General features: G+C 39.0%; 1 protein-coding gene across 1 annotated transcript in view; it reads left to right on the forward strand.

Annotated features, from left to right (window-relative positions):
- Positions 1-5,829: 5,829 nt before the first annotated feature.
- Positions 5,830-14,837, forward strand: part of BANK1 (B cell scaffold protein with ankyrin repeats 1) — a 163,216-nt gene continuing 154,208 nt past the window's right edge. Inside the window, exon 1 of the mRNA XM_075031868.1 lies at positions 5,830-5,901. Coding sequence (XP_074887969.1) covers positions 5,889-5,901 — 13 coding nt within the window. The 5' untranslated portion in view covers positions 5,830-5,888. The remainder of the gene's footprint in view (positions 5,902-14,837) is intronic.

The following is a 14,837-nucleotide window of genomic DNA, read 5'->3' on the forward strand; positions in this document are numbered from 1 at the left end:
TATCTGAAACGGAATTTCTTACTTATAATGACTTTAACCTAGACTAAATTAATTCTATGGTCAATGGTCAAAGGCATGCGCGTTACTAAATTAACAGGAAGAGGCTGCAAATCAACATTGTTTTAACAAACCATTACAATACAATAATTACCTTCTGAAAAATTACAAATAGTCCTCAACAAATCAAATGTCAGGACTGCATAACATTACATGGCTACTGAGAAGACAATTATGTCATCTTAGTCTCTCAGGCACATACTATCAGTAAGAAGCAAGTGCTGACTATTGGTCGGGAACTATACATTACCTTTGCTCTGGTTTCATTATTGGACATCTTTCTTTGCAATCCCAAACACTGAAGTCAATAGCCTCCTTGCTTTAAATATCCACATTTTGCTACAATCCTATTAAGTTGTCTTAAATTAGTCCTTTCCTGTTTGCAACACACACATTTGCTATTTTTCAAGAATGTAATTAAAGTGTCCCCTTCCTTTATCTTCCACACCACTCTTAAGAATTGATTTTAAAGAGGAGCTAAGCATTACTCCTGTGTAGTTCAAGCAGTCACCACTTTGCTAGACATACTGGCAGATATTTTCCTAATTTGAAAAGAACATATAAGATGATACAAAGGAAGAAAGAGTGATGCATAGGAAGGTATGTCCACAGACTTTGAGGAGACTGAAGAGGGAATAAACCTGACTTGCATCAGCCAAGAATACAGCCCAAAGACAGTGAGTAATCTAGGTCTAACAAATGCAGTATGTACACATCCAGTGATGCTTTCAGTGAAGCAAAGAAACACAGTATTCTGTTATTGGAGGTCTGAACTGATTTGAACAACTATTTATTGTCTTTCTGGTCATTTATTTATTTGTGGGTTGCATATGGGAAGACAAACCAGCAGTTCATTTATGACCAAGCTTTACTTATAACCCATAAGCCACTCTGTTGTCTATTTAACGGGACTTGAGTCCAAATCAATTCAATTTTTCTAACATCCTGTTGGGCACGGCATCAAGTGATTTATTAGCAGTGTAGTTCTTCAATACAGATTTTCAAATAAAGGCATAAAAAAACCCGTGGTGGCAGGCATTAAAAATTCATATTTACCAACAATTACTGTAAGACATAGACAAGACACATCAGGTATTACCTTCCTAATTAGGTAAGAGTAGCTTGCTATATAGCATTATATTGTGGCATTGACTTTCTTATGCTGTAAACAGCATTTGAACTGTTTTCTAATCACATGATTAATTCAGTTTGTTACCGCTGAAGGCTTAAATGTCACCAAATTCATAGATTTTTGTTAAGCAAAATCTTGAGGATTAATGTGCCCTGTACACGCATCCCAAAACTTAAATCACAATAACTGGTAATTCTACATGAAATTATATTCCATAGATTATGGGGGGGGGGGGGGGGGGGGGATTTTTAATTTCTGCTTTCTGTTAGACCTGTAAAGGGACATTTTTTTAAGTCCACACAGATGTATAATGTATCTGAAGTTTCTTCAAAACTATATACAAGTCTGTTGTGACCACCAAGGATGCTATGGGAGGAAACAGAATTTTTTTTATATAAGAATGAAATTAAAGAATGACACAAATCATTTTCACGACATACTGGCAGTGTTTTTATGTTCGAGGCCACCTATTTTATATTCTCTTATATTTCATATCTGTCATTAACCAATTTAATCATAATGACTAGAGAAAGAAGCTATTCGATTTGTGTCACTTGACCCATTTTTTCCTTAACTGACAGTGTTACTGTCTACAGTAACATTTTCTTTCAGATTTGTGTTCCCTTCTAGATCTGCTTTATTATTATTTTAGTAGGCATGAACTTAAGTAACAAAAGGAAGGTCTCAAGCACTATTTTCTTGCTTCCTTGAAAGCTATCATACAAACTGAGTAACACTCTTAATTCTTCGATATTTCTTCATAAGATTTAACCAATATTTAGAAATATATCATGTACTTAGTTTCTTCTTTCTTTCCACTAGACAGGAAGAGTGGACATTCAGCTAAAACCATGTTAATTCCTATAGTAACATCTGATACCGAAATTAAGTTATCTATCTGTGTGCATGAGCAGATAAACTAACATGACTACAGCATTAATCTAAAAAAACCCACATACATGCAAACCCCTGTTAAAATACAAAATGAAACAGTATCATCTGAAATGCAATACTCCCAACTGCTTATATTAGCAATTATAGCAATACTATCTGTATTGCAGTATAACCTAGCAATGTTATCAGTGGATTTTACAATGGAAGCTGCAAGTAAAATTAACAGTTAATAATGAACTGTGAATAAAACTTTCAGGACCACTTCAAGCTTTTTAACAGAAAAAAATAGTTCAAACCTTAACAGATCTGTAGGAAACAAACATGTAATATATGTAGGAAATTATACTGGCCATGTATTGAATATTAATTATATCCAAACAAGAAGCCACTATTCCAACAACAGCAGTAGATTCACAAAGAGAAAAACAAAAACAGTATTAGCAAGAAATTAGTTTTGAGAAGATCAGTGAGAAACTAAAGCTAAAAAGTATTACAGAAGTATATAATTATCCCCAAATTGGTGTTATGAATCCAGGATGTTTGGAGGTAAGCTTATACTTGAAGTAAGTTTATTAAAATTGAAGCTTGAAATTCATATTGAGAACACCCGGACAACTCAAGACATGTTTTTCATGTTTTAACATGGATTTTTTGTTTGTTTTCCCTCTAATACAGCACCACTTCATGACAAGCACTGAGGTTGCTTAATAATTTAACCAGTTTTTCCTTGCCTAGAAACAGTGAGTGTTCCTACACCTCCAGCATGAATTATAAATTCCTTGATTTTATGATATATACAAAGTGCAGTCATTAGGAGGTTGAAGAACTGGGAAAACCTAATTCTTCTGCTGGGCTTGTAAAGAAGACCACGACGTGAGAGACTTCACAGCAAACTCAATTTGTCAGCAGCAGTCTTTGCTGGAAATGGCATTGGCAGTAATATCTAGTCACATGCAGACATTACACCTCACCAGAGAAAACCTTAATGACTGGGCTGGTATAGGAAGAAGTATAAATTGATGGCAATAACTCTGCAGTCAGAAAATTTAGCTGCTTTGTTCTTAGAAATAAGGCTGCTTGCTGTAGGCATCACTATATCTAATACCGTCTTGAGTTGCAAATAGTCAGAGACCAGCACTATGCTCACCGTTACCCCTGTTGTTCTCATTTTTGTCTTGGACAAGCCAGTATCACTGTCTCAAATGCTATGATGGCAGCACCATAGCTCAGGAAAACTCAATGTTCAAGCAAGCACTAGTTCAGCTCAGTAGCAAAGACTTTATCAGGTTCAACAAAAAGCACAGACCCAACATATTCAGCCTAGCTGTCATCAGGTAGGGGTTAAAGTGCACATACCATGAAAAATGACCTGCATTACACCAAGCAGTCCTTCTTATAACTGCCACAATCCTCACCAAGTTTTATCCTCCCTTAAACTGTGATCTAACAACGTAACTTCTGCATCACGTTCCATCTCTATCTTCACCTTCTCAGCAACCTGTCGTAGATGGCCTCCTTCCAGCCTCATCTGGATCACCCTACACCTAGCACCATGTTTCCTTCTTCCCCACTGGATGAGCACACACATTTTGTCCATACCATTGCAAGCCTTCATGTGCGCCATGTGCGTTGACCAATGCTCCAGCAAGGCCTCCATTGGGAGCAGAGCTTCTTGCTTTTGGACTGTGCTGAAGGCTTATCTTTCTATGACTAGTAGAAGCCTGCCTGTTGTTTGGTTTAAAATCTGAGTAGAGCAAATCTTATTCTTCCTTTTAGGACTCATTTCTATAGTGCTGGCTTACTTTTCTTTCCTCTCAAAATGTAAATAATTGGCCTGTCACAATTCCATTTTGTCCCTCATCCTAACATGCAGGAAAAACCCCTCATTTTGTTTTTACTGGAATGACAGAGTTGCAAGTTCCATTTTAGTTATTTTTATATTTAAATATACTTATACTTAATTATCTTTTTTTATTTTTCTGAATTCTTATTTCTACAGTGAAGATTGTCACAGTTCAGACTGCTAAATCATCCCAACCACATCCAATCACATTATCTGACCCATCTTTTAAGAAGCAGCAATCATTATTGCTTTGGCAAATTAGTAAGATACAGTATTTCCAAATGTTTTTTCTTTGACATATTGCTTCCTCCATTATAAGATATCTCCTTCCTGTTCATCCTGCTCGTGGCTCAAGACTACTTACACTCTTGTTGCATCCCCTGTGCCCAAAAATACAGTACTGGCATGAGGTATTGCCTAGATACCTGTCACTTCAATGAATGAAACCTGAAGGGAAAAATGAGCAGAAGGGAACAATGGGAGTTATTCCAGACTCTTCCTGATGCACATGTAGGCTGACATCATTGGATCTAGTCTGGATTTTCCCTGTGTGTGTGTAGCTAGAGGTTTCCTCTGTGTGGTACGCCAGGCCAAGCCAGAGATTCACCAAAACCACCCACTCATTAGCAAAAGCATACTGAAAAAAAAACCAACCCCAAAACATGCCAAGTAAAAACCAAGTATCTTACTGTGTAATGACAGAAAGAGGAACAGCTCATGATGGTTCAGTTTTTCACATATTTCAGTTGGACACTGTCTCTGCAGCATGCAAGCGCTTTACAGAAGTAGCTCGTTGACTGAAGTCCAGCCTCCTGCAGATTTGTGGTTTGTGGTTGATTGCAAACTGTGAAGGTTTTGTCACGCTGAGACATCTATAAGGACTGCCTCTATGTGGATTTTCCGTTCTCTAATACTGCTTGAATTCACTCTGCAGCCTTTCCTTCAGTTCAGGCAGAGCTGAGTATCTGTCTCCTCTATTTTGGACACCCACATTCCTGAAACTGATACTTAGCAACTTCACCTTTGAGATCTTTAAAACCTTTGACAAATTTCACTACAATCAGCCACAAGGCATTAAAGTTCTGGTAGGGAAGGGGAACACGTAAGTTCAGATGGGCAAGAAGCACACACCCATGCGTGAAGTGCAGTCAGACAAGCTTTGCTTCCTCTGGAAACCAACTTAACACTTGTTTCTTCCAGAAGGTACTTTCAGTTTTCCTGTAATCCTACTTTAAGGGGCAACTGTGGCTCCTCCTGGTGGGTCTGGCCCTTATTTTGAACTTGAAAGATGCTACCTTGACCAATGGCTCTGGACTAAATTTGACGGCCAGCATAGCAGTGAGCTGAAGTGTTTGCAGTCTCTCTCGCCAGCCACTTTGTTTCACTTTTTTAGGATCTGGTTTTCTTCTGTGCCATGTCAAAAAATAACTATATGGCATGGTATCGCAAAGGTGTTTAATAACACCGCACCAGAACACCTGCCCAGCAGGGCACTGAAACTGTGATACTGTGACAGCGATCTCCAGGGAATTATCTCCCAGGCGCCCGTCATCCTCAGTGGGCTTTCCACCAGATGACCTGGGCTCCCCGCTGCTGCCTCGCACTAAACCCAAAAACTCTGCCGAGCTGGAAAGGCTCGACTGCCGCCTCATTTTCTCTCCACAGCCAACCAACTTCGTCGGCCGAGGGCTCTTACCGCGTCTAACGGGGCGGGGGTGGGGTGGGGTGCGTGTGTGGGCGCTTCAGCGGGGGTTTCCCTCACACTCCCGCCTCAGGGGCGGGCGGCGACGCTTTCCGCCGAAGGGGAGATGGGGGGGACCGGAGCGGGCGGCGGAGCCCCACGGCCGGGAGGAGCCGGGGGCGGCCCCACGCTTCCGGCCTCGGCGGCGGCGACCTCAGCGGCCCGGGCAGCGCCTTCTGCCCTGGGGGAAAGCGAGCGAGGGCGCGACCGGCGGCGGCGCCATGCGCCCGGCAGGTCCGTGGGGGGCGGCGCGGCGAGCGGGGAGCGGGTGGGGGAGCGTGGGCGGGCGGCGGCGGGGGCCGTGCCCGCGAGGGTGGGCGGGGGTGTGAGGGTGGGCGCGCGCCCGGCCGTTGAAAGCAGCCGTCGGCGCGAGGGCGGGAGGCCGCTCCTGCGCGGCCGCCGTGTCGCGGCCGGGGCCGGGGCCGGGCTGTCAGCCGAGCACAAGCCCTGCACGGGCAGGCCTCGTGGGTGAGGAGGGTTTTTGTGGTTCTCGGCGTGAAGGAGGGCTTTGCCGCTGGAACGGATGCGGCGGGTTTCTCCAGGGCTGCCCGCGAGGGCTCGGGGGGCTGTCGGTGAAGGGTGGAGGCAGTGGCGTGCGGCGAGATTCCTGTGGAAAAATGGGATGCGCTGCTCCCGGGGGAAGTGCCTTTGCTTCCCCGGGTTGTTGTCTAAGTGTTGTTTTGCGGAGTGGAGAAACCTGTGTGAGGGGTTCTCTGCTTTTTCTGGTGAAGCTGGGTGCTTATTGGGTGCATACCCTGTTAGTATGGCTATTCCAAAAAATTTTTTTTCCTTTTGATATTTCAACTCATATCACCTGTTTGCATGTTTTTATGACAAATTATGCTAGAGCTTTTACTGAGGTGGCTGTTCTTAGTACCTCAAGACAGTTTTAGATAACTTTTCCTTGAAAGTAGTTCTCAATTGCAAGTGGTAATCAATGCGCCTATTATGGTGTCGCAGTACACAATGTAACTTTTCCAAAGAGTGCGAAGTCTGGCACCAAAAACTTAGGAAGTGAAAGAATAAAAGTTGTATGAGCAATGCTAATTCTGTCCTACATGTATATCCGCTCTGGGAGAGTCTTAATTGGCTAATCATGTGCTGTGTTATTAATTAAAAATTGATCATCCTTTTTCAGTCTCTCAGCATTCAGCTTGGAATCTAGCCTTATTTTATACTGTACAGCAAAACCTTGCTAGACTTTGCACAGAAATATTAATTTCCTTATTAATGTTTTCATTGGTGCTCCAAAACTGTTAGTGTATATTTTGTTACTCCCTTGGTACTGTTGGAATGTATTATCATCCCATTTACTGGTGGAAAAAATTGATGAAAATATAAAATTACTTATGAAGGTCACATGTAAATCGGAGGCAGTCCTGAATCCGAACCAGGAGCCACTGACTCCTTGTCCCTGTGTTCATTCTTCCCAGTCATGTTTCCTTATTCACAGAAATACTGTGTATTTACTGCTCCTGTTTTCTTCACATGCATTTGCAAGGCTCAGCAACACTTAAATCAAACCAGTGACTGCAAAGCTGGATGCTCAGTAAAGGGGAAATGAAAGATGTGCAGCCAGATGCCAGAGGTTTGACTTGCTTGCAGCAGGGAGCTCAGCTTTATCTTTATGACTGTTCTATTAGCTGGGACAATATGTTATCCTCGTTTTATGAATGAGGAATTGAGAAAGAGAGCTCTGAAGGCCTGACTCTGCGAAGGTGACTCAATGCTTTGGTTTACTGTTCTGGTTCATCATTTTAAATTATTACTTCGGATGTCAAGATGGGTTTTTTTCAGAGTACCTAATATTTTGTATCATTTTATAAGATCAAAGTAACCATATTAGATATTATCGAATGCAGCATTCTAATTACATTAGCATTGCAAGCCATCTCTACCTACTACTCTCATTATACAGATGAAAACACTAGAGAAGAAAGGCAGATTGACTTTCTCAGCTGTTATATAATCAGTTAGTTGTAGATAAAATATCAAAACTCAGGACTGCTTTGCTTTTTACCCAAGGCTGGCTGTAAAATGGATATAGTTATTTTACTAGTATCTAGCCTTTGATAGATAGGATTTTCTATTTAGACTTGACTTGCAGTATTGCAAGCTTCTTTAAAGAAAAAAAGTAGCATGCATGAGCAAAACCACATGTTTAATAGCATTTCTAAGTACTCATGTACTACCCCAGTTAGGTCGGTTGTATTCTGATAATCACAGACATTTGTGTAGTGGTCATTTTATATAAATGACAGTATACAATTGTACATGACCTGGGACTTCGAGTTTAAAGTCTGGCTTTTGGTGAATAAAGGCAGTCAAATCCTGAGTATGCATGTGAAATTGCTGGAGTAATTGCTGAGCAAATACGTAAGAGCATCAAAGAGGGATGGCTGGTTTCCCAACTGCTTGCAGTCAGTTCCACACATTGGCAGGGAAACAAGTAACTGTAGGTTCAGCCAGCAGTGAATATGCTGGCCTTCTACTCTGTCATCATTTGTCATTTTTTCATTTATTGCTCTGTGCAAGCCTCATCCACCTGGGACCTCCATGCGTAGAACCCTCTCTTACAGTTTTACCACAGCACCAAAACTTTCTTTCCACAATGAGGAAAGGTTTGTTTTCTCCTGATGGAACACTAGCTGTGAGGTATTGAAGTTGCTCTGGGTGGATTGCCCAAGGCCTAGTCTAGCTCAAATCTGAAACTATTTGGGATGCTTGATGGGAGAGACAGATTTGTTGTTACTTGTCAGTAATTTGTAAGAAACCCTAGCCTAGACTTCTTTATGCAAATTCCATTAAACATGCTGTACCTAGCAGAGATAAAACATTCGTAATGCATGATCCTTGATGACATCTGTCTTCACTTGAGACAGGAGGCACTGCCAGGATAACTTGTTAATGGCTATGCCATATTTGAATTATCACTCCTCTCTACACTCATGAACATAAATATCATCACTGAGATCTTCCATTTTGTGCTCTTCATTTACATGATGTACATTTCTGTGCCTCCAACTGTTTCTGGGACTGTTTACATGACAGACCTTATGTGAGGGAATCTAGCCAGTGAATAGACACAAATAATACTTGATTTGTGTTTTTGTCAAGAATTAGGGATCGCTTGAATTTTTAGTAGCCTTAAAAAATTTTAAGCTCCTTCACTTTTGGGAACAAAATAGGTCTCAGACCATGATTTGATGCAAAATCTAAGGGCCCTAGTGGGGGAGTTTTGAAGCAGATTCAGCAATAACATCATAATGTGAATAATTTATATTACTAATAATAAAGTGTTAGTAATTTGAGTCTCAAAGAAGCCAGTACTGCAAAAGCTGCTGTCATCTGTTTACTGTCTTACTATTCTGAAAGGAAGTTCCTTTTTTTTTATTATTGATGAAAGATTTTGATATTTCTGCAGTGAGAAACAAAAATGTAATATTTGGATATTTTAAAGCTGAAATCTCTCTCCTTAAAATGTAGAAATGGGAAAGTTCACCATGGATAAAGAAGTTATTCTGATGTGTACTCCAGATGCAACATTTTCAGGCAGGTTTGTTGGCTAGAAACTAGATTTTTATATTTTTTAAAAAATATTGCATGAGGAAAAAGAAAAATGGGATCCATTAAGCTTTGAAACTCCAGTACCTTATAATTAACACAAAGCTGTCATTTGTCTTCAGAAGTGTTGGGCTGCTGATTCAGATTCAAAAGTTGATCCTAACAAGATGTCTTGCTTATGCTCATCCTCTCTGGTCTCCCTTCTGTCGCAAGCAGTGATTACTGAAGCTTGCATACAAGCAATTGACCATCCTGTCGTGGGTTCGGCTAGGACAGAGTTAATTTTCATAAGAAGTTGTGAAGGGACACAGCCAGGACCGAACTAGCCAAGGGGGTATTTGATACTGTATGACATCATGCTCAGTATATATACTAGGGGAGCTGGACAGGGGGGAGTAGGGATCATGGCTTGGGAATGAGCTGGGCATCGGGTTCCAGGTGGTGAACAATTTCATTGTGCATTACTGGCTTCATATATTCTTTTATTAGTATTATTGTTATTATTTCTTCTCACCTTATGTTGTTCTGTTAAACTGTCCTTATCTCAGCCCATGGGTTTTTACCTTTTTCTTCTGATTCTCCTCCCCATCCCACCAGGGGAAGGGAGGAGTGAGTGAGCGGCTGTGTGGTGCTCAGTTGCCAGCTGGGCCTAACCCATGATGTACTCACATTTGAAAAATTGTATCACTGATGCCACAATAAAGGTGAAAGAAAGAGCAGCGATCCCACTTTCTGAAAAGAATAACATTTGTGTTCAGGGACTCAAGAACCCCAGTGTCACTGTTTTCCTGTCTGTATATCTCAGGTCTTTGAGCATTTTGTTAGCTCATATACTCCATTATTTGCTTGTAGGTAATAAAGAATGTTTTAACTCCTCTACATAACTCTTCTAATAAGCTTAAGTGCCACAACGCGAACAGAAGCAATAGCTTGTGATATGATATCCTTCTGGGAGGCACAGTCTTTTCTGGCTATCATCAAAAAAATAAAGTTGCCCTGACCTTTTGTATAAATTAAAATCAGACTACAACATGATCTGTGATTAAACAGCTAGGTTTTATTAAATGTAAACAAAAGTAATAAGTTCAGAATGGTATTTTTAATATCTAGGCATTTTGAAACTGCTGTGAAGATAAGAAGGGAGTCACAAATACCAAGATCTAAATTTTAAACTGGGATCTATTTCATGTGATAATATTGAGGATTATTTAGTGTTCATTGGCTCCCTGCATAGTAAGAAAGCAAGGCTTTGTATTAAGCCACAGCATATAATTTATGCTATCACAGGCCTGACAGTTAAAGCAAACTGGTCTTAAGCAGTCCCATCATTACTTTGGTTTTCAATGTTTCTATGAGTCTTTGTGTACAATTAAATAAAAGAAGACTTTGACATTGAGATAGTTCAAGTAGAGGTATAGCTGAGTTTGGAAAGCACCCTTTTGCTTTCAGATCACATGCTTAACAGCTGTAAATGACTTGAAACTTTATACAGGTGTTTATAAATAGCTACAGTTTGTGGCTATGGTTCATTGCTGCTTGTAAGCTTAGGGGTGATGAGCAGTCATTTTTATTATATGACCAATTGCCAACTACTGACTCTTCATTATTGCCAAATATTACATACTATGAAAAACAAATTTACAACAGTAAGTACAATTCATTTTAGTAGTATCTTGAAATCACTTTTATGATAAATGAGAAATTGCAACATATCTATATGAAATAGTTCCTGCTGAAGTATAGCGTACTTAGAACATCAGTGTTCAGTGATACTCAGTTACTACTTTCATCAGAGAACAGTGTTATACTAGTGTACCATCTTAGCATTGATTGAGAGCGTTCAAACACTGAAGTACATTGTAAAGTATACTGCAATTAGAAAAGGAAAGCAAACTTCATTCTTCCTTTTTGATCATGAAGATAGTATCAGTGTACTTAAAAAATATGAGTAGATGACAGATGTTATTAAAAAAGATGGCAAGATTTTTCAAAAGCATGTAGTGCCAAGTAGTTCCCATTATTTTTCGGAGATGAGCTTTTTTGAAAATTTGGGACAGACAGTTCATGGATAGATTTTTCTGAAATGTCCACATGTTTTTTAAGAGCCTGTTTGTTTACCTTCCTTGAAATAGAAATACTTGGGATTTTTCTTCAAAATACTTAGGAATTGCTGTTATGCTTTACCACAGGTGGATTTGTGAGTACTCAATCTTTCTGAAAGAAAGTCTTGGATGGGTAATGTGGATACTGAAAATAGGCAGGTCTGCAGTAAACCTGAATGTTAACTGATCAGCTGCATGAGAACTTTCAGGGCAGTACCTTTCAACTTGTGGGGAAACAAAGCATTAAAAGGATAAAAATACATTTATTTATTTCTATATTTATTATGATTTGCTTCTGCTGCCTGTTCATAAAATTGACTTGAACATGGTTGTTAGAGTGGTATCTGTCTTATTTTTATGTAAAAGTCTGGAAAACTATTGTTAATGTTCAGGCACATGTAGAAGACACATCTGTGTATTCTATCAGATCAGAGCAAAAATGGTTGTGAATACACTTATAGGTCTCACACTGTTTTAAGCAAATAAAATGTAATGCTGGCAAGGGCAGAAGGAGTCAAATATTCACAGTGCTGTAATAGTATGAAAAAAGCAAAGGGTTAAGTCTTCATACAGCAGTCTTTTGCTGTGCATATAGACCCAAAACTAAATCTAGAGAAAAAAATATGATAGTCTTAGCAATAAGAATTCACTTGGATGTGATGCTACACAGAAAGATTTTGTTCTTTTCAGTATTTATGGTAATTCATTGAAACTTGTTATATTATCTCAGTGTTGACTGACTTACTTTAAGACTATGGTAATATTTAAAACAAAAAAGAAGAAAGATAATAAGAGGTCCTAAATTAAACAGCTTGTCCAGGAATGACATAGAAAACTAGGAATGATACCCAAGATACGAGTGTCTCAATGCTACAAACCCAAGACCCTTATGTCTCTAAGTAAAAAAAGAATATGATGAAGATATAGTAGTAATAAAGTAGTAATGTTTGCTTTTAGCTGGAAAAAAAGAAAAATTTCAAAGCCTATTCAAGTTTTTGCAGCCTTTTTGAGCATCTGTGGAGAATTTGGACACAGTGGTGGTTTGCAGTGGGCAGTGCAGGGCTTAGGTTTCCTGTCCAGAGAATCTCTTAGAGGATGCTGAAATGAGAAAGGAGGTGGTTTTACAAGCATATGTTCCACCTTCCCAGTGGTCAATACAGTAGTGGGTTCCTCAAAACAGATATTAAGAGTAGTTGGCTTTTCTTGGAAATGTTGTCTCTAACATATCCAGCTGTCTTGATGTACTACCCCATAGTTTTATTTCTACAGCTGATATCTCTTTTTGTATGAAGATTCATACTGCAATATTTCATTGTTATTATTGAGAAATACAACATTAAAATTGGGAAATCAAAAAAGAAAAGCAAGCAAAAACAAATGGGTGAAAAATTGTTAAAACTTCATTGGTGATCTGTTGGCATTTTAAATATTTCCTTTGCATGCGGTAAGTGTGATGTGCATGTGTTTGGGTGAAAGTGTGTAAGTATATACCTAAGGATGTTCTTTAGAAAAGGGGATTGGGGATTTTCATAACTGCTGTTGCTTCTGTTTAAGAACTAGAGACAATTCATATACGACTATGAAGCTGAAATGCAATATCTCTGTCAAGTTCCATATTTTTCCCTCTGTACCTACTGGTAAACTTACTTCAAATGAGTTGCTGAATCTGGCAGGTTTTCATAGCTGAAAAAAAGAACTGCAAATGTCTTCCCCTTTTCCACTAGAATGTCTCAGTAGATGTCTTTATTTCTTAATACCTTCATCTTACAAGAAAACTTTTCTTCCTCTACCTCTGAAGTCCATAGGTCCTCCACACATTTCTTGTTCTTCTCTTTGTCCTTGTGAAACATGCTCTAGCAGTTTCCTGATTTTGCACATGAGTTTGGGGTAAAGTCTTTGGAAAGAATGAGGAGACTCCATTCTTATAAGGTTCTCCATTTTACTCTCTCTATTTAGCAAAACCTCTTAAAACCACAAGGAAAACATCCATCTCATCAGCCAAGTGACTTCTATGGCTGTATCTGGTCTTTCTGCTGAAGTGTCCTGCAGCTTCTGTCCAGCTCACATTCTTGGATTTCCTTTCTATGGAAATCAACATCAGAAGCAGGAAGGAAAAGAGGTTTTCATGGATGCCCGAGTTTTGCCCATACACCAGATTAAGGTGCAACTGAATAGTGCAGATGGATCTAGGAGCTAATACCTGATCTGAGATACCTTTATTTGGTTAATACAGTATGTCGAGTAGGGTATCTTCTTACAAGAAATAAAGATGATGTCAGACTGAAAGATGAACAACCCCAACCCCCCAAACCTGACTGAGATCCTGTCAAAAGCTCTCTAATGCGTTCAAGTCCTTGTGTGAGAATACACATACATTTCAGTTTATGCCTTAACGTACTTTACCCTCCAAGTTTCTCAGTGTTGGGGAGGTGCATGTGTTCTGTCTCTTGAACAAAGCAAGCTATTTCACTGCCAAAATATAATGAAGTAATGATATTCTCACTCGCTATTTATCATTATACTTTCTTCCAATTAAAAAAATCCCCCAATATTACTTTTTTTAGTTGTTCTCTATGACACGGGGGGAGTGTTAACTCATGAAGAATAAATAATTAAAGTTTGTTTACTGTAGTCAATAAAAAAGTGGTGGAGGTTTGGGGTTTTTTTTAATATCGGATTAGAGGTACAATTGAAGTAGTAAGCATTATTTATTTTTTAATGGAAAATATGAAGAATTCTAGAAACTTTTGAAAAAATAGAAAAATGTATGGAATGGCATTTATGAATTGAACTTTTAAGAAATTGAATAATATATATATGTTAAACATATTTTCATATAGTGCACCCTTCTATTATTCATAATTTTCTTTTGTTCATGAAACTTTTACAGCTTAAATAGCTGAAAGGAAAAAATATAGTGTGTCTGGAATGAATTGAACGAGGACAATTTAGAGCCATTTGAGGACTGAAAATAAAAGCCCCCATCTTAAGTAATGCTAGTGTGAAAAATGAAAGACTAAATCCAGTACAGGCTTCAAAGCAGTTTAATGCTAATGTGATAGCAGGCACTAAATGAAAACAAGCGGTACTTTTATCAGAAGCCACAAGCGTGGTGTTCCTCTGATTTATTAAGATGCATGTGATTGGAAAGACTTGGGCACTTGCTCTTTGTTAAACTATAATATGCATGACTGAGATTTTTTAAAATTAAAAACATACTAACAGCAAAACACAGATATCTTCTGACTTTGATTAGCATCCTTTTACAAGTATAAAATACAGTGGGAAACTGGTAGATATGCAGTATTCAGTATTAAATCCTTCACCATGTAGTGATTTCTCTAAGGTTTTGTTACTAAGGTTTTTTTCAAGTGTTTGCAATAGCATTCATGTAGTTCACTTATGACTTAATAAGCATGTAACACTAGCCAGGAGCCTGTGCTTGACCATATGTGTGAAAAATTCTAAGAAGGTGGCCAGTGTAATTAACAGTCTACAAGCAGA

Source organism: Buteo buteo, chromosome 1 (assembly GCF_964188355.1).
Source record: "Buteo buteo chromosome 1, bButBut1.hap1.1, whole genome shotgun sequence".
In the NCBI taxonomy this organism is placed as follows: domain Eukaryota; kingdom Metazoa; phylum Chordata; class Aves; order Accipitriformes; family Accipitridae; genus Buteo; species Buteo buteo.